This window comes from Dendrobates tinctorius, unplaced genomic scaffold (genome assembly GCF_039654945.1).
Source record: "Dendrobates tinctorius isolate UK_male_01 unplaced genomic scaffold, ASM3965494v1 ptg000297l, whole genome shotgun sequence".
NCBI lineage: Eukaryota > Metazoa > Chordata > Amphibia > Anura > Dendrobatidae > Dendrobates > Dendrobates tinctorius.
The window spans coordinates 2,650,001-2,669,622 of NW_027361964.1; the positions used below are offsets into that span (position 1 = coordinate 2,650,001).

General features: G+C 50.1%; 1 protein-coding gene across 1 annotated transcript in view; it reads left to right on the forward strand.

Moving 5' to 3' along the window:
- The window catches only part of LOC141073145 (integrin alpha-X-like), a 93,798-nt gene that overhangs the window by 40,297 nt on the left and 33,879 nt on the right, over window positions 1–19,622 (forward strand). Inside the window, exons 7-9 of the mRNA XM_073560512.1 lie at window positions 420–565; window positions 834–981; window positions 2,680–2,824. Of these exons, the coding sequence (XP_073416613.1) occupies window positions 420–565; window positions 834–981; window positions 2,680–2,824 (439 nt within the window). The remainder of the gene's footprint in view (window positions 1–419; window positions 566–833; window positions 982–2,679; window positions 2,825–19,622) is intronic.

Genomic DNA, 19,622 nt, shown 5'->3' on the forward strand with positions numbered 1-19,622 from the left:
GAGGACTGAGGGCGGCGCCGGCCCTGATTTACAGCTGTAGTCTGCAGAGCAGCTTACTGGGCTGGGGGCGGGGCCTCTGGGGGTGGAGACCTGAAATGATATGCTTCGCAGTGAATATTCATTTCTCTTTAGCAGCGGGGACGGGGCTCCTGCCTCCTGACACCCGCTGCTGCTCCACTGGCAGGGGCCCCCATAGCAGCTGCATGGTGTGCGACACACCACTGGCTGGGGGCCCCTGGAGCAGCGGGGGCCCTAGGCAACTGCTGGCCCTGTATGCCAGCAGGTGCCAGGGCCCACCAGATGCCAGGGCCCACCGGAGAATCCACCGGTTCCCCGGTGGGCCAGTCCGACGCTGATTGTGAGTTATTTTGGGTGGGTGATTGGCTGTCCTGTGACGGCTTCTTCTCTTCTTTCCGCAGTTTGCATTGATACAATACTCTGAAGATGTTACGGTGGAGTTTACATTCAGAAGATTTTCCACTGACAAGGACCTGACCGATGGGTTAAACATTAGATATCAGAATGGAGGATACACAAGGACTCGCACCGCCATCCTGAAGGCCGTGTATGTAGTACGTGGAGGGTCTGTGCTCGTCACCCACCGTTGCCTGCTTTATATCATATTTCTGGGGAGGGAAACAGCAGGATGTCTCATTGATGGTTGACTTGGCTGTGGTTTCCTTGCCCCCATACCTGTGCCATGCATCCTGCACGGGCTGCCATCATACTGGCAGGATCTGCCATATGAGGATGCGGCTGCTGGATCCGGGGTTCCTGGAGGTTTTGGTTCTCAGGCCTCTATTGATTATCTTACACCTTTCCTCTTCCTACAGTAATGATCTTTTCATCCCTCTTTCACGTAAAGTCGCCCGGAAACTTCTCATCGTTATCACAGATGGGCAATCAAATGGTGAAACTGTTAGTTTTAGAGAAACAAGAAGAAAAGCCGAGGAGCTCGGGATCCAGCGCATTTCTATTGGGGTAAATTTCCAGATTAGTCTGTATTTCTTTTGTGACATCGAGAACCTGTCCCGCCCCTCGGGCCCGAGTCAGGCTGGAGTCAGGCCACCACTCCTCGGGCCAGAGTCAGGCCACCTGTCCCATCCCTCGGGCCGGAGTCAGGCCACCTGTCCCGCCCCTCGGGCCCGAGTCAGGCTGGAGTCAGGCCACCACTCCTCGGGCCAGAGTCAGGCCACCTGTTCCACCCCTCCGGTCAGAGTCGGGCCAGTGTCAGGCCACCTGTCCCACCTGTCATGATCTCATGGCGGGTTTGACTCGCACACGTGGGGTTAATGTCTGGAACTAGTGCTGATGACTGGCATTTCTGGGGTTAAAGATTGTGATCCCAGTGCAGGCTTACCTGCACACCTGTGGCTATGATTGTGGCCTCTCCCTGGTTCTGGATCCAGCGCATTTCTATTGGGGTAAATTTTCCAGATTAGTCTGTATTTCTTTTGTGACATAGAGAACCTGTCCCGCCCCTCGGGTTCGAGTCAGGCTGGAGTCAGGCCACCTGTCCCACCCCTCGGGCCAGAGTCAGGCCACCTGTCCCTCCCCTCGGGCCGGAGTCAGGCTGGAGTCAGGCCACCTGTCCCACCCCTCGGGCCAGTGTCAGGCCACCTGTCCCTCCCCTCGGGTCCGAGTCAGGCTGGAGTCAGGCCACCTGTCCCGCCCCTCGGGCCGGAGTCAGGCCACCTGTCCCGCCCCTCGGGCCGGAGTCAGGCCACCTGTCCCGCCCCTCGGGCTGGAGTCAGGCCACCTGTCCCCCCCTCGGGCTGGAGTCAGGCCACCTGTCCCATCCCTAGGGACGGAGTCAGGCCACCTGTTCCACCCCTCCAGTCAGAGTCGGGCCAGTGTCAGGCCACCTGTCCCACCTGTCATGATCTCAGGGCGGGTTTGACTCGCACACGTGGGGTTAATGTCTGGAACTAGTGCTGATGACTGGCATTTCTGGGGTTAAAGGTTGTGATCCCAGTGCAGGCTTACCTGCACACCTGTGGCTATGATTGTGGCCTCTCCCTGGTTCTGGGGGAGGCTTCTTATAGCCTCAGGACGCTCCCATCCCTGTCAGTTATACTCTTGCCCTTGGCATTGTGTGGTGACCCCTGAGTGTGTTTGTGCTGTGTTCTGGTTGCTTGATAATCTGTGTATGACTCGGTCTGTTCTCTGGATACTGCTTTGGATTCTGCCTGGTACCTTCTATGTCTGTCTATCCGCTCTGTCTCATCCCTGGTACTTTACTGATATCTCTGTGTATGACCTCCGTTTTGCCTGACTCTGAGTATTTCTGTATAGTGTCCTGCCATCTCTGAAAGCAGGATGCTAAGCCCCGCCCACTTGCAGTCACATGACCGTAGGTCCTGTGACTGCTTGCTAAACTTCAGCATCCACAGGTCCCGTATATCTGTACTTTCCAGCTGTACCTGACCCCGGGCCCCCTACAGTGCGGGTGAGTCCCTGCTCAGCGGAGGCTGGACGCCGGCGCTGACAGGATTCTGACACCGCCCCTCGGGTCGGAGTCATGCCACTGGTCCCTCTATCAGGTTAGGATGAGGGCACCAGTTTCACCCTCGTGTCAGGGTGATGTAACCACTATTGGGATTTATTTCATAGTGATTATTTTGAGCATAATATTACATATATCATCGCTCACCAGCCACCAATTGTGCCTCCTGCTAGGTGGGTGCCTCCTTCACCATGCCCAGAGCTTATAAAGAGTTACAAAACATCGCCTCGTCCAATGATAGCATCTATCAAGTCAATGACTTCTCTGCGCTAAATGACATCCAGAAGAAGTTGCAGCAGAAGATCTTTGCCATTGAAGGTTGGTTTGAAGTGTCGTCATTGCTCTCCCCCACTTACCGCTGACAACTCAACCATTAACTCTATAATCTATGGAAGGAATTCCTATAATATCCTCAGTCATAGAATCATAGAATGTTAGTGGATCGCCCACTAGGGCCATGGGGATACTCGATACCGGGCTGGTTGTTAAAGGGATGTGTCACAGCGGCAGTGACTCGGTCCATGGCCCTGGGCGTACAATTAAAGGGATTATTTACAGGGGAGATAAAGAGTTTGTAACAAAGTGTTCGTGATGCCACCTGTGATATCTGGTCAGAGGTGACCAGCGCTGCAGTGCAGATCCCCTGGGACTGGTGGTGTGATGCTGCAGAGTTGGTATAGCTCTCCACAGGCAGAGCTTTATCCCAGGGCAGATGTATGTTGTAGAAGGTGGTGATGATGTAGTATTTGGCAAGAGATGTAGCAGTGCTGAGAAGGTGTTGCAGAAAGAATTCAAAGGACACAACAGAGTGAAGTTTCCTTTACCTTTTACTGACCTGTGTAGGTACAGTCCATGGCTGAGGTTACAAATGGTGCAGGAGTCGGTCAGCCTGAAAGCAATTTGGGAATCTCCTTTTTCAGGAGGGTTGTGAGGCCTCCTCTCTAGCGCTTTTCTCTGAGGTACTTGCTGCTGTGAACTCTGTTCAAGTCCCTCTCTCTGCCTGATGCTTAGGTAGAACTCCACTCGCATGACAGACAGCTGTAGCCTCCTTCAGGGATCACACCTCTCTAGCGTTCCCGGCTCACACGTGCTGCTGTGTAATCGAGTACCAGCTGGGGACAGAGAATCTGTGGTCTTCTGTCCTCCGGATTCTGCTGCTGGGGCTTTAGTACCCACACAGCCTCAGACTCCAGGGTCCGGTCTCTGGCGCTCAAGCCTGGGTGTGAGCTCTGCTATAGCTCCTATTCCCCCGCTTCTCTCTCTGCACGTCCTGTCTTTACCCTGTTCAGGCACTATCTAACCACTAGCAGCTCCCAAGAAGTCGGGTTTAGAGCTCCCTCTGCTGGCCTGGAGCAGGAACTGTGTTGTATGCTGGAACTACCTGTTAAGGGGTCCCTTCCTTGCTTCCAGGCATGACATCACTCTCCCTGGAGGGAGGCAAGGCCATTGTGGCAACCGAACTCCTGGTGTGCCACATTAGAACTGGAAGGGACCTCAATGGTCATCGTGTCTAACTCCCTACTCAATCCAGGAGTCACTAAACCATCTCAGACAGATGTCTGTCCAGTCTTTGTTTGAATACTTCCATTGATGGAGAACTCACCACCTCTTGTGGCAGCCTGTTCCACTTGTTGACCACCCTCACTGTCAACATTTTTTTTCTAATATCTAATTTGTATCTTCTCCCTTTCAATTTCATCCCATTGCTTCTCGTGTTTCCTTGTGCAAATGAGAATAAAGATGATCCCTCTACAATGTGACAGCCCTTCAGATATTTGTAGACAGCTATTAAGTCTTCTCTTAGCCTTCTTTTTGGCAAGCTAAAAATTCCCAAATCCTGTAAATGTTCCTCATTGACATACTTTGCAGTCCGCTCACCATCCTGGTCGCTCTTCTCTGAACTTGCTCCAGGTTTTCAATGTCTTTTTTTTAAAATATGGTGCCCAGAACTGGACATAGTATTCCAGATGCGGATTTCCAAGAGGAGTAGAGGGGGATAATTACTATGATGCTCCAGTGTATGATGGGCCCCATATAATGCTCCATATATAATGGGCCCTATATATGAGGCTCCAGTGTATGATGGGCCCCATAAATGGCTCTGAACATATATATAAAAAAAATGTAAATCCTCCCCTCTCCTCGCTGGCCGCTGCTCTGCTCCAGACTCCTCAGCGTCGCCATCTTCCAGCTCTCTGCACAGTGACGGTTTAGGCTGAGGGCGCACACTAGTGACATCATCGCGCCCTCTGACCTGAACGTTACAGTCAGAGGATGGAAGCCGCCTCAGCGGTGGAGAGGTAAGTATCGCAAGTACTGGGGCCCTGAGCAAGTGGCGGGGGCACTTGTGGGCACCGGCACTGGACCTCCATAGCACACCGGTGTCCCTAATGGCGAGTGGGCCCCTCCCAACTGCTCAGGGCCCCGTCACTTTCCAGCATCGCTGGGTGCTGACGCCAGCCCTGCCGTTTTTCCTTGCGGAGAGTGACATGCTAATTATGCCAAGATGAGGAGACTTATTTCCCAGAGGAGCATTGCGGCTTAAAAGTCTCCTCATCTCGGCATGATTAACATGTCGCTCTCCGTAAGGAGAAACGGTTCCCCTTAGTACCCTAGGATGTAAGTCTACCATTGATATTTGTCACCTTAAAAGGATACAACCAGTCTCATATATTTATCAATTTTTTATTGTTTCTATATATTTATATTATCTCACTCCAATAAATTCCCGCACCAATATTCCTATTACACCAGCTCCTTTAGATTGTTTCTCATCTGTGGTGAGATCAGCATTTTCCTGTATATTTCCCGTCCTATATTGCTCTAGTGTAAAGCTCTTCTGATGAGTATAGCAAGGCGTCTACTGAATATGTGTGTTCTGGTTTTCATAAGATACAACCCATCTCTACATCATACAGGTAATTCACTCCATGGTCAAGAAACCCGAAACGTTGCTCACAGCATCAGCGACGTAGCCAGTTGTTCACCTGTAGAATTCTGATCACTCTCCTTGGTCCATGTCCATCCACTGGGAGGATGGATGAGAAGACGACCATCACTGCCAGTTCCTTCACTTTCCAGCCTAGGTCTTCTTAGTCTCAGCATATACAGTAGTTCCCAGGTCCTTTCTTGCTGTGTCATTTGTTCCTACTTGTATTTGTAGACATCTGTAGCACTGAAGAGTCTTGATATCCTATTAGACACATCTTTGATTTGGGCACCTGGAAGACGCACGCTCCTCATGAAGCAATGTCCGGCCGGCAGATGGCGGCTTCTGTTCCTCTCAGTAGGGAACCCCCCCACGTCCACCACTCTTCTTTTTCTCCCATCAGAAGGCTTCTGATTTCTTACTGGTGTGTTCTTTGTGTTCTTAGTTCTCTACTCTGTCATTCTCTTCTGCAGGAACACTGAGAAGATCTTCTCTTGGAACGTTCTGAAGAGATTCTTCTGCTCGGTCAGGAAATCCTCATCTTCGGCGATGAGCTCAGTGCAGCTCTTCTCTCCTGAAGACTTTGCACCTTTCCTCTATCAGAGTCACAAGCTGCAGTTCTGTGCAGTTTCCCTCATCTCCTGCTGTGCAGGTTTCAGACCTTGTATCGCTGGGTTCATTGCTCACTAGAGTTGAGCGAAACGGGTCGAAAAATTTCAAAAGCCGCCGACTTTTGGCAAAGTCGGGTTTCATGAAATGAAACCCGACCCTAGGATGAGGTCGGCCACGAGGTCGGCGACTTACACGCCAAAGTCGCGTTTCAAAAGTTTGTTTTGCGCTCTTTTTCAGCCAATCAGGATCCACGGACACTGTGGGCAACGTGATGACATAGGCACGGGTCACCACCATCTTTCAGAAGGGCATGCAAGTGATTGGCTTGCTTTGGTGGGCGTCACAGGGGGTATAAAAGGGCGTGCACGCCGACCGCCATCTTGCTTCTGCCGATCTTAGCATAGGGAGAGGTTGCTGCTGATTCTGTAGGGAGAGCGTTAGGCAGGGAAGAAGACAAAAAAACTGCTTCTGCTGCTAGCGATTTTGCCTGTACAACACACCAGTCACTGTGTGTGCAGTGCAAGGGGAGGCTATATTTTGGTGGATCAGCGGTGTTGGTTGTTAGGCTGCCTTCTAAGGCTTCCTGACACGCTGGCATTGCTGTTTACCCACTGCTCCGCAAACTGCTTTTTTAAAAGCAATCCCAATTTTTTTTTTTTGTCCTGCTGAGGTACTGAGTGTGCATTTATTCACACCATACAGCGGTGTACGCTCCTCACACAGTACCGTGTAACGGCTGTTATCACAGCCACAGTGAAGCTATCTGTGTGTCACTCTGTGAGAATAAGTCGAGGACATGTTCCGTTCTTACAGACCTGCACCTTCTAGTTTTGTCTAGCTTTCAAACAGTTAAATATATTTGCTGTTTGATCACATTCAAAACTATAGAGAGACAGCGTGTGTCAGTCCGTATACTTAAAAAACACAGAGCTTGACAATTTTACGTACACCGGACAGCCGTGTACGTGCACGCTCCTCTCAGTACCGTGTAACGGCTGTTATCACGGCCACTGTGAAGCTATCTGTGTGTCACTGTGGAAGGATAAGTGGAGGACTTGTTCCGTTCTTACAGACCTACACTCTAGGGAGATTCCTATTCTGCCCAATTCTACATACACCTTGTAGTTTGTGATACACTAGCCAATTTCTGCCTGTGACATAGCGCTCTGATATTCAGTGGGCCTCACACAATCCAAAAGTGTCCAGTGTCCACTAGTGTGTGCAGAAATTCAAAATCTCCGTGATCCTGTAGTCACTTTTTTCACACCTGTGCCATCGAGCCTGTGACATAGCGCTCTGATATTCAGTGGGCCTCACACAATCCATAAGTGTCCAGTGTCCACAAGTGTGTGCAGAAATTCAAAATCTCCCTTATCCTGTAGTCACTTTTTTCACACCTGTGCCATCGAGCCTGTGACATAGCGCTCTGATATTCAGTGGGCCTCACACAATCCATAAGTGTCCAGTGTCCACAAGTGTGTGCAGAAATTCAAAATCTCCCTTATCCTGTAGTCACTTTTTTCACACCTGTGCCATCGAGCCTGTGACATAGCGCTCTGATATTCAGTGGGCCTCACACAATCCATAAGTGTCCACAAGTGTGTGCAGAAATTCAAAATCTCCCTTATCCTGTAGTCACTTTTTTCACACCTGTGCCATCGAGCCTGTGACATAGCGCTCTGATATTCAGTGGGCCTCACACAATCCATAAGTGTCCAGTGTCCACAAGTGTGTGCAGAAATTCAAAATCTCCCCTGTCCTATAGACACCTTGTACCTTGTTTTACATTACTATATAGTTTGTTGGATTTTGTCTACATTTCTACCAAAAATGAGGAAGGCTGGTGTTGATGGTGGATCTGATGGTAGTGGCAAAAGCAAAATAGGACCGAATGCAGGAGGTGTTGAGCCTGCTTCATCGTCTGGCTCCACAAGGCCTCGAAGGCTTACTTTTCTAGGAGTTGGTAAACCGCTTTTAAAGCCAGAGCTGCAGGAAAAAGTTTTGGCTTACATTGCTGACTCAGCCTCCAGCTCTATCGCCTCCTCTTCTGAAGTTGTAAAAAGTAAAAGCACTGAGTCGTCATTGGAGGCTCATGTTCATGAACCACACCTTTCCTTGTGTCCTTCACCCCAACCAAGATTGAAGGATGACGCAGGCCATACTACTGATTACTCCATGGAGCTGTTTTCACATACAATGCCTGGATTATCAAGTGAAATGGTGAATTACCCAGGCCAAGATGAATCTGACATGGAGTGCACTGATGCACAGCCGCTGATGGATGATTCTGCTGGTACATTCACTCAGAGCACTACATTGTCCTCGCAGTGTACAGAGCCAGATTCTGACCCTGATGAGACTCAGGTGCCCCTTCCCGCACACTATACCACCATACACGGTGACACAGAGGAAGGTGCACATGACATTGAAGAGGAGGTGATGGATGACCCAGTTGTTGACCCAGATTGTCATCCATTGGGGGAAGAGGGTGCTGCTTCCAATAGCTCAGATGAGGAGCATCCACAGCAGACATCGACATCGCAACAGCTGTTATCTGGCAGGCCCGGAGCACTCCAAAGACAGGTTCCAAACATCAAAAGAGTTGCTGGACAGCTTGTCCAGAGGGTCAAAACATCACAGCGTGCTAGGCCGCAAAATGTCTGCCAAAGTAGGAAGAGTGCAGTGTGGCACTTTTTTGAACAAAATCCTCATGATCAGGCCAAGGTTATCTGTAAGAAGTGCGCAAAGACCTTTAGCCGAGGGAAAAATCTGAAAAATTTGATTACCAGTTGCATGCTTAGACATTTAACCACCATGCACTTGCAAGCGTGGACACAATACCAAACCTCAAGTACCACATGTGCAACTGATCACAAAGAAGGTAGTCAGCAATGCTACATTGTTTCCCCCACTGTAAGCCCACCGGTCAGCACAGCAGCAAATGTTGAGGTGTCGTTGCAAGGCCACAGCAGTCAGGGAATCCCACTGTTATATCAACGAAAGACTGAATGTAAGCCATCAGAAAGAACACCAACTCCATCACCATCATCAACCCTCTCTCAGTCCGCCCTGTCCACCGCTACTTCCACCATATGCAGCTCTCAAGTCCAGCTCACCCTCCCAGACACTATGAGTAGGTCAAGAAAGTACTCAGTCTCTCATCCGCGTACACTGGGTTTGAACGCCCACATTGCCAAACTAATCTCGTTTGAGATGATGCCCTTTCGGTTGGTGGAAAGCGCAGCTTTCCGCGAACTCATGGCCTATGCAGTACCACGCTATGACCTACCCAGTCGCCACTTCTTCTCTCACAAAGCCATCCCAGCCCTCCACCATCATGTGAAAGACCGCATTGTCTATGCACTCAAGCAGTCAGTGAGTGGAAAGGTGCACCTCACAACTGATGCATGGTCCAGTCGGCATGGCCAGGGCCGTTACGTGTCCATCACTGCGCACTGGGTTAATGTGGTGGATGCATTGTCCACAGGGGACAGCGGTGGTGGGACAGTGCTGCCTAGCCCACGGTATAGGAAACAGTTGGCTGTAGGCGTTTGACCCTCCTCCTCCTCCTCCAGAAGCGAAAGCTCGTCCACAGAGCGCAGTCGTACGAGCACTCCATCTGCAGCTGCCACTGTTGCACACGAGGTGTCCCCCTATCGAGCAGCTAGTGGAAAGCGTCAGCAGGCTGTGTTGCAGATGATGTGTTTGGGCGACAGACACACCGCCGAGGTGCTGGCCGAGTACTTGAAGCGACAAACTGAGTCATGGCTGGGCAGTGTACATCTTGAGGCAGGCAAGGTAGTTAGTGATAACGGCCATAATTTTGTGGCAGCCATAGCCCTTTCAAAACTCAGCCACATACCTTGCTTGGCTCACACCTTGAACCTGGTGGTGCAGTGCTTCCTCAATAATTATCCAGAGTTAACAGTCCTGCTCCAGAAGGTGCGAAGACTGTGCGCGCACATCCGCCGGTCGCCTGTACACTCCATTCGTATGCAGAAGCTGCAGCGATTGCTCCACCTTCCCAACCACCGTCTCATTATCGACATTGCAACAAGGTGGAACTCCACCCTGCACATGGTGGAGCGGCTGTGAGCAGAGGCAGGCCATAATGCATTTGTGGGAGGATACACGGCCAGGCACTTTGAGAGCAGACATGGAGTTGACAGGTGTGCAGTGGTCGAAGCTGAAAGACCTTTGTAAAGTCCTTCAGTGTTTTGAGGAATGCACACGGCTGGTAAGCGCAGACGACGCCATCCTAAGCATGAGCATCCCACTTATGCGTCTGCTCATGCAAACTTTGATGCACCTTAAGGAGCAGGCGTCTGCAGCCAATGTTGACGAGGAGGAGGGAATCCTTGATGACATTCAGCCATTGTCTGCTCAGGGACCTCTCCTGGACGAGGTGGAGGAAGAAGAGGAGGATGATGATGGGGATGATTACTTAGGGGAGGAGGATGCATCTCGTGGGGCAAGTGAAAATGTTGGCGTGGCAAGGTCTGGTACAGGGTTTGTGCGTGACTGGAGGGATGTGGATTTGCCAGAAAGTGCTCCTCCAACCAGCACTCGCAGTGCATCATTGACACCGGGAACATTGGCCCATATGTCAGATTATGCCTTGCAGATCCTAAAAAGGGACCCCCGCATTGCCAAAATGATGAACGATGATGACTACTGGTTGGCCAGCATCCTGGATCCACGCTATAAAGGAAAATTACAAAACATCATGCCACAGGAGAACCTTGACCTAATATTGGCTAATAAACAAGCAACTCTGGTAAATCGGTTGCTTGAGGCATTCCCAGCACACAGCAGCGGTGATGGTTCTCACACGAGCCGTACGGGCCGGGGTCAGCTTGGCAGAGGTGTTCGTGGTGCACACATCAGGAGTGGCGTTGGAGACAGGGGTTTCATGACAATGTTGTGGACTGATTTTTCAAGTACCGCTCACACAACTGGTAATACTGCATCGATGGAAAGTGACAGGAGACAGCAGTTGTCAACTATGGTTACAAACTACTTTTCCTCCCATATCGATGTTCTCCCACACAGGTCATTCCCCTTTGACTATTGGGCCGCTAAACTGGACACCTGGCCTGAATTGGCACAATATGCCTTACAGGAGCTCGCTTGCCCAGCTGCAAGTGTGCTATCGGAAAGAGTCTTCAGTGCAGCTGGATCAATCCTGACAGAAAAAAGGACCCGTCTGTCAACCCACAATGTGGATGATCTAACCTTCATTAAAATGAACCATGCATGGGTTTCCAAGGATTTTGTCCCACCTTCCCCTGATGACACATAGGTTGACAGAAAAATGGCTTGCTTTGGTCCTCCTCTTCCTGGGACTTGACCTATTTCGCCTTTTGCATCAGCTGAATGTCCAACATCAACATATGCCACTTTCTAAAACTCTCTAACTGTGCTGCCTCCCCCCCCATGGCCGGGGTCACCACCTAGCGCACGACACCGTGCGAGTGCCGTTGCCCTGGACAGGTGGGTAGGCCAACTCTTGGGCGCGGGCACTGGCACAGGGTCCCTCATAGTGCAATCAAGTGTCTCTGACGGTGGTGGTGCACACCCGCCGTCAGACACACCGCCGTACTATGAGGGGCCCAGTGCCAGTACCGACGCCCACGAGTGGCCCCCCCTTGCTTGGGCAGGGCCCCAGCATTTGCAATCTTTACCTCTCCCTGCTCCTCCGCTGTGTAGTCTGGGCCGTCAAATCCATACTGTGCCTGACACCGTCTGAGCCTGCCTCCTGATGTATAGACATATATTTTGAATGTGTACGCTATCCATACATGTTATCCGGGGATACGGTACCCTTTCTCACCTTTGTGCAAACACGTGCAATCCATACTGGGCCTAACACCGTCTGAGCCTGCCTCCTGATGTATAGACATATATTTTGAATGTGTACGCTATCCATACATGTTATCCGGGGATACGGTACCCTTTCTCACCTTTGTGCAATCACGTGCAAGCCATACTGGGCCTAACACCGTCTGAGCCTGCCTCCTGATGTATTGACATATATTTTGAATGTGTACACTATGCTATCCATACATGTTATCCGGGGATACGGTACCCTTTCTAACCTTCGTGCAATCACGTGTAATCCATACTGGGCCTAACACCGTCTGAGCCTGCCTCCTCATGTATAGACATATATTTTGAATGTGTACGCTATCCATACATGTTATCTGGGGATACGGTACCCTTTCTCACCTTTGTGCAATCACGTGCAATCCATACTGGGCCTAACACCGTCTGAGCCTGCCTCCTGATGTATAGACATATATTTTGAATGTGTACGCTATCCATACATGTTATCTGGGGATACGGTACCCTTTCTCACCTTTGTGCAATCACGTGCAATCCATACTGGGCCTAACACCGTCTGAGCCTGCCTCCTGATGTATAGACATATATTTTGAATGTGTACGCTATCCATACATGTTATCTGGGGATACGGTACCCTTTCTCACCTTTGTGCAATCACGTGTAATCCATACTGGGCCTAACACCGTCTGAGCCTGCCTCCTGATGTATAGACATATATTTTGAATGTGTACGCTATCCATACATGTTATCTGGGGATACGGTACCCTTTCTCACCTTTGTGCAATCACGTGCAATCCATACTGGGCCTAACACCGTCTGAGCCTGCCTCCTGATGTATAGACATATATTTTGAATGTGTACGCTATCCATACATGTTATCTGGGGATACGGTACCCTTTCTCACCTTTGTGCAATCACGTGTAATCCATACTGGGCCTAACACCGTCTGAGCCTGCCTCCTGATGTATAGACATATATTTTGAATGTGTACGCTATCCATACATGTTATCTGGGGATACGGTACCCTTTCTCACCTTTGTGCAATCACGTGTAATCCATACTGGGCGTGAGAACGGCTGGCGAGCTGTTAAGCAAGCTACAGCACCTGTGGTTTGCACACGTAAGTTTTTCATTTTTTCAGGAATGACGGTTAGGCCTAATTCCGGAACTGCGGTTGACCTGCACTTACTGGGAAATCATTGTTCGCGGGTAATAATTGTAATCACAGATCCCCATCACTAACGTTGTTCAGCGGGTTATCTGCACCTGTAAGCGACAAACGCTGGCCTTTTCAGTGTAGCGCACATGCAGCCACGGACATGTAAGGGCATGACACACCAGTTATTGGCCAATCTCATGTGCCAGAGCCTCACGTGTCCCTCTAGTAAGCCGGACTCGGACCGCGGGGCATGACGGAGTCTCGTTCGTTAACGGAATTAAGCTTGCAATGTGTGCATCTGTTCTGTAGCTGGCATGGTTGAGGTTTCCCAGGTGGAGTCGAATTAAACCGTAGGCTCCACTCCTGGTGGTGCCCTTCTGGACATTCCTTTAAGGTTCAGCTTTGCAACCATACTGCCCACGTAAAACAAACACTTTGCCTTCATGAACGCTGTTTGGAGGGTCATGACTCGTGGGAATAACGCCGCCCAATCAGTTAACCTGCTAGAGAGATCCTTCGTTGCTCCCAAGCATGACATCACACTCCCTAGGAAGAAGGTAATGCCACTGTGGCGACCGTACTCCTGGGGGCGACACAAGTGCACTGATGCCCAGCCACTGCTCGATGAATCTGCTGGTACATTGACCCAGACCACTACATTCCCCTCGCACGCTACACGGCCTGAATCTGACCCTGATGAAACTCAGGTTACCCTTCCCATATACAGTTCCATCTTACACGGTGACAAAGAGAAAGCCCACCCGCCATCAGACACACCACCGTACTATCAGGGGCCCTGTGCCAGTGCCGTCGCCAACGAATGGGCCCCCCCTGCTTGCCCAGGATCACAGCACTTGCAAGGTTGAAATACTGTGCAGTGAGATGGAAGATGGGGACGACGAGGAGTCCAGACAAGTACAGGGATTCCCTAGCAAGGAGACTTATTTGATTGTTTTCAATGTTGGGACAGCAATTTTTGTGGAGCACTATACTCTGGAGAATGATAGATGGGGCCCACCATACACTGGAACATTCCAAAGGTGGACATCAGACACTGGAGCAGCATTTACAGGGCCCATTATACACTAGAGCATTAGAAATGGGGCCCATTATGTTTGGAGCATTATTTGGGCCCATAAGACAGTGGAGCTTCATCCATGGGGACCAACATATACTGTAGCATTATGTGGAGCTCATCATATACTGTTTCAAACATTATATGGGACCAATGATTCTGTATGGAGAAATAGATGGGCCTCGTCATGAGATGTAAAAAGTGAGGTATTTTTCATTGTACTATACCGCTATTTCTCTGCCGTATCGGAGCATGATGAGTTTTGGTATGTGTTAAAGGGGCGCTCTTTCGCCCAGGGCACATGAAAACCTGCAGCCAGCCCTCGCCCCCCCACAACTGTAGCCAAATAACCCTCATTTTTCAGTGCGTAACTTGTATTATGAAGTTAATTAAGGTTGACAAGCTTAAGTAAGAAGAATTGATGCTTTTGGCATTCAAATGGGCACTGTAGGTGTGTTTCCTGTCCTCCTCTCACTGCCGACTTTTATTCCCCATTGACTTACATTGGGTTTCGTGTTTCGGGACGACCCCGACTTTTCCCTATAGTCGGCCGATCTTGCTCGACCCGACTTTTGGAAAAGTCGGGTTTCACGAAACGAAACTCGACCCTAAAAAACCAAAAGTCGCTCAACTCTACTGCTCACCATTTCCTCCTACGGGAGGGTCGGCATCTCTGTCCTCTGCACACACATTCATTTATCTCATTCTTTTATTTTGAGGTCTAATCTCCCAGGATTTAAACTCCCATCTCGTAGCATTGGAGGCAGCAGCAATAGCTTTGATCCACAGGCTGAGCTGTTATAGGAGAATTTTCTGTGCTTGAAAGCCACATTGTATTACTCTTCTTTAACCCCTTAGTGACTGGGCCGATATTTACAATTCTGACTACTGTCACTTTATGAAGCTATAGCTCCAGAATGCTTCCATGGATCCCGGTGATTCTGAGACTGTTTTTTCGTGACATATTGTACTTCATGATAGTGGTAACATTTCTTCAATATGACGTGTTTATTTATGAAAAAAATGAAATTTGGCGGAACTTGACAATGTTGCAATTTTCAATCTTTTCATTTTTGTTCTTTTAAATCAGAGTCATGTCACACAAAATAGTTAATAAGTAACATTTCCCACATGTCAGCACAATTTTGGAAATATTTTTTTGTTAGGACGTTATAAGGGTTAAAGGTGACCAGCGATTTCTCATTTTTCCCACAAAATTTACAAAACCATTTTCTTTAAGGACCACCTCACATTTGAAGTCACTTTGGGGGGTCAATATAACAGAAAATACCCAAAAATGACACCATTATAAAAACTGCACCCCTCAAGGTGCTCAAATCCACATTCAAGAAGTTTATTAACCCTTCAGGCGCTTTATGAGAACTAAAGCAATGTGGAAGGAAAAAATGAACATTTTACGTTTTTTCACGAAAATTTTACTTTAGTTCCAAATTTGTTATTTCCACAAAGGTAACAGGAGAAATCGGACCCCGAAATTTGTTGTACATTTTTTCCTGAGCACGCCGATACCCCATATGTGCGGGGAATCTACTGTTTGCACGCACGGCAGGGAACGGAAGGGAAGTAGCGCCGTTTGAATGCAAAATTGTCCGGAATCCTTAGCGGGCGCCATGTTGCATTTGGAGACCCCTGATGTGCCTAAACAGTGGAAATCCATACTGGAAACTAGACCCCTCAGGGAACTGACCTAGATGTGTCATGAGCACCTGGAACCCTCAAGTGCATCGCAGAAGTTTATAACGCAGAGCCGTGGAAATTAAAAATGACATTTTACCCACGAAAATGTACTTTTACCCCCATAAATATTTCTATTTTTGCGTCGTTCTCGTGCGGTTTAAGTGATCAGGCGGATTTATTCATCGGGTCGATGCGATTACAGCGATACCAGATTTATATTGGTTTTTAGGATTTTCTATTTTTACACACTAAAAACAATATTGTAGCGAAACGAATTTGTAGCTGCATCGTCCCATTCTCAGAGCTGTGACCTTTGTATTTTTTGCTGAATGAGTCATATTAGGGCTTGGTTTTTTTGTGGGACTGTTTGGCATTTTCATTTATATAATTTTTTTTTCATATGACTTTTTGATTGCTTTTTATTTGCTTTTTTGTAAGTCGGCATGATGAAAAAGTCCAAATGGAATAAATAATGTGCCAGTTTTCTAGAGCGGGGCGTAGCGGATGCGCTGACACCAATTACGTGTACTTTTTTTGTTTCATCACAAATGCTGCGCTTTGAGTGGGGAAACGGATTTTAGTGATTTGTGCGCATTTTTTGTGTGTTATTTTACACTTTCTCCCTGTGAACACGTGTCACATTCATTTTGATCTGTCTCACACACGGCTGTACTCGTGTCGTCAGTGTCTCGCTGACTCTGCCCGTGAGACTCATCTTATTGCTGGATCTCACAGGTCACCGTACCTTGGGGCCATCACATGAGCTCAGGGTACCATGAGGTACCATCGGGACCTGCAATTCTCATCATAGGGGTCCGTCGGTTACTAATGGGGTCTCGAGGCCCTCTTGCAACAACTTATACACTGCTGTATATAACGCACTAATTTGCCCCGATTGGTCACAAAACCGCCCGGGTCCGATACCGCAGGGTGTCAGTGGTCGCATACAGCTGACACCTGCGGGAGCTGCCGCATCGATGGGGCTATTTCCAACCACCGTTTTAAAGCATATTGGTGGTCGTTAAGGGGTTAAACAGATTTTTTTTTTTTTGCAATAAAATTATTCAAATATAACGAGAAACAATAACAATACTGACATTTCTAATCCACTTTTTTAAAAATAAATATCACGACTCGGCAGGTTACAGACACATTGGTATCTGTGCAGTCGTTTCGCCCCGGCGATCAGACACTTCCGTGATTATTTCTGCGTCTCCGGTGCCATAATGTAAGTTTCGTGGTTTTAGGGTGTGTGCACACGTTGCAGATTTTTCCATGCAGAATCTGCAGGTCAGAATGCCTGCGCTTTACCTGCGGATTTCCTGCAGATTTTGTGCGGATTTCGCCTGCGTTTTACACCTGCAGATTCCTACAATGGAATAGGTGTAAAAACGCGTGGATCTTTCCACAGCATGGGCACAGCGCTTTTTGTTTTCCATAGGTTTACATGGTACTGTTCACAGCATGGAAAACTGCTGCGGATCCGCAGGGCCAAATCCACAACGTGTGCACATACCCTTATGGTGCAGAAATGTTGGCATCCTGCAGCTTCCCCTGCGGTTTTCTCCAGCTCCACATAGAGAAACAGAGAAAAAAGCACCAAAACCGCGCAGTACGACAGACGCTCCGAGGAATCCATGGAATCACGGCCACTTTATATACACATTTACACCGTGTTCACATGTGTGGTAGGGGCCGGGGATGGGGGGTGGACCGCCGCTTACCAGACGAGGCAAAGACGAGGCGGAGACAGATTCCACTTGTAACAGTTCCGGATTTTATTCGTCGTCCTCCTGACGACCACAACCACGCACCGCAGCTTCTTTACAGCACTCTATCTCCAGGCCCGGTACCTGCACCTTTGCGCCAGTCAAAGTAACACACCTCGCGGATCTTGCACTGTGGCTGTCCTAGACCAATCTACCGCCAGCGCTTCACCTGTCCGAGATCGTCGTCCAATCGGTACCCCCGGGGCCTCGTCTGTCCTGCGGTCCGTCAGGTCAGGGCCACCCCCCTGACTGTCTCTTCTCTGTCAGTCCCCTGGTCGAGCTCTTCCACTGTTTACGGTCTTCTGTCCTGAGTCTTCCTTTCCTGAGCTCCTCCCGGGACTGGCCTGTCTGGAGCCTCAACCAGTTCTATTTATCCCCTCTCTCACTGGGGAATTCCCCTCTTGGTTTCCTATCTCCCCGCCCCCCATGACTAAGCAGTTTCTATAGCAGTAAGCTGCTGTTCAGTCCTCAACTACTCTCCCCTGCAATCTTGTGGTCATTTCTCGGTACTACAACCTCCTATCTACCTTTCCCAGCTGTCACCCTTCTATTCTGTCAATCTCCATCTCTGGTGCACAAACCGTCCCCTCCTACTGCCAGTCACGTCTGTCCGTCAAGTCACCTTCCCCACACTTGTAGCAGAAATTCTGCGGTTTAACTGTACAAGCAAAGTGGATGTGATTTCGTGAGAACTGACAGCGGACAGCCCCTGGATACAGAGGACAGCCCCAGATACAGCGGACAGCCCCCTGGATACATAGGACAGTCCCGGGATACAGAGGACAGCCCCCGGATACAGAGGACAGGCCCCAGATACAGCGGACAGCCCCGAATACAGCGGACAGCCCCCGAATACAGCGGACAGCCCCCGGATACAGAGGACAGCCCCGGATACAGAGGACAGCCCCGGATACAGCGGACAGCCCCGGATACAGTGGACAGCCCCCGGATAAAGAGGACAGCCCCCGGATAAAGAGGACAGCCCCCGGATACAGAGGACTGCCCCGGATACAGAGGACTGCCTCAGATACAGAGGACTGCCCCGAATACAGTGGACAGGCCCCGGATACAGAGGACAGCCCCCAGATATAGTGGACAGCCCCCAGATATAGTGGACAGCCCCCAGATACAGAGGACAGCCCCCAGATACAGAGGAGAGCCCCAGATACAGCGGACAGCCCCGAGATACAGCAGACAGCCCCCAGATACAGAGGACAGCCCCCAGATAAAGTGGACAGCCCCCAGATACAGAGGACAGCCCCCGGATACAGCGGACAGCCCCCGGATACAGAGGACAGCCCCGGATACAGCGGACAGCCCCGGATACAGGGGACAGCCCCGGATCCAGCTGAGAGCCCCGGATCCAGCGGACAACCCCGGATACAGAGGACAGCCCCGGATACAGCGGACAGCCCCAGATACAGCGGACAGCCCCCAGATAAAGAGGACAGCCCCTGGATACAGAGGACTGCCCCGGATACAGAGGACTGCCCCAGATACAGTGGACAGGCCCCAGATACAGAGGACAGGCCCCAGATGCAGAGGACAGGCCCCAGATACAGAGGACAGGCCCCAGATACAGTGGACAGCCCTCAGATACAGTGGACAGCCCCCGGATACAGCGGACAGCCCCAAGATACAGAGGACTGCCCCAGATACAGTGGACAGCTCCCGGATACAGCGGACAGGCCCCAGATACAGCGGACAGGCCCCAGATACAGCGGACAGGCCCCAGATACAGAGAACAGCCCCGGACACAGAGAACAGGCCCCGGATACAGAGGACAGCCCCGGATACAGAGAACAGGCCCTGGATACAGAGGACAGGCCCCAGATACAGAGGACAGCCCCGGATACAGAGGACAGCTCCAGATACAGTGGACAGCCCCAGATACAGTGGACAGCCCCCGGATACAGCGGACAGCCCCCAGATACAGAGAACAGCCCCGGATACAGAGAACAGCCCCGGATACAGAGAACAGGCCCCGGATACAGAGGGCAGCCCCGGATACAGAGAACAGGCCCTGGATA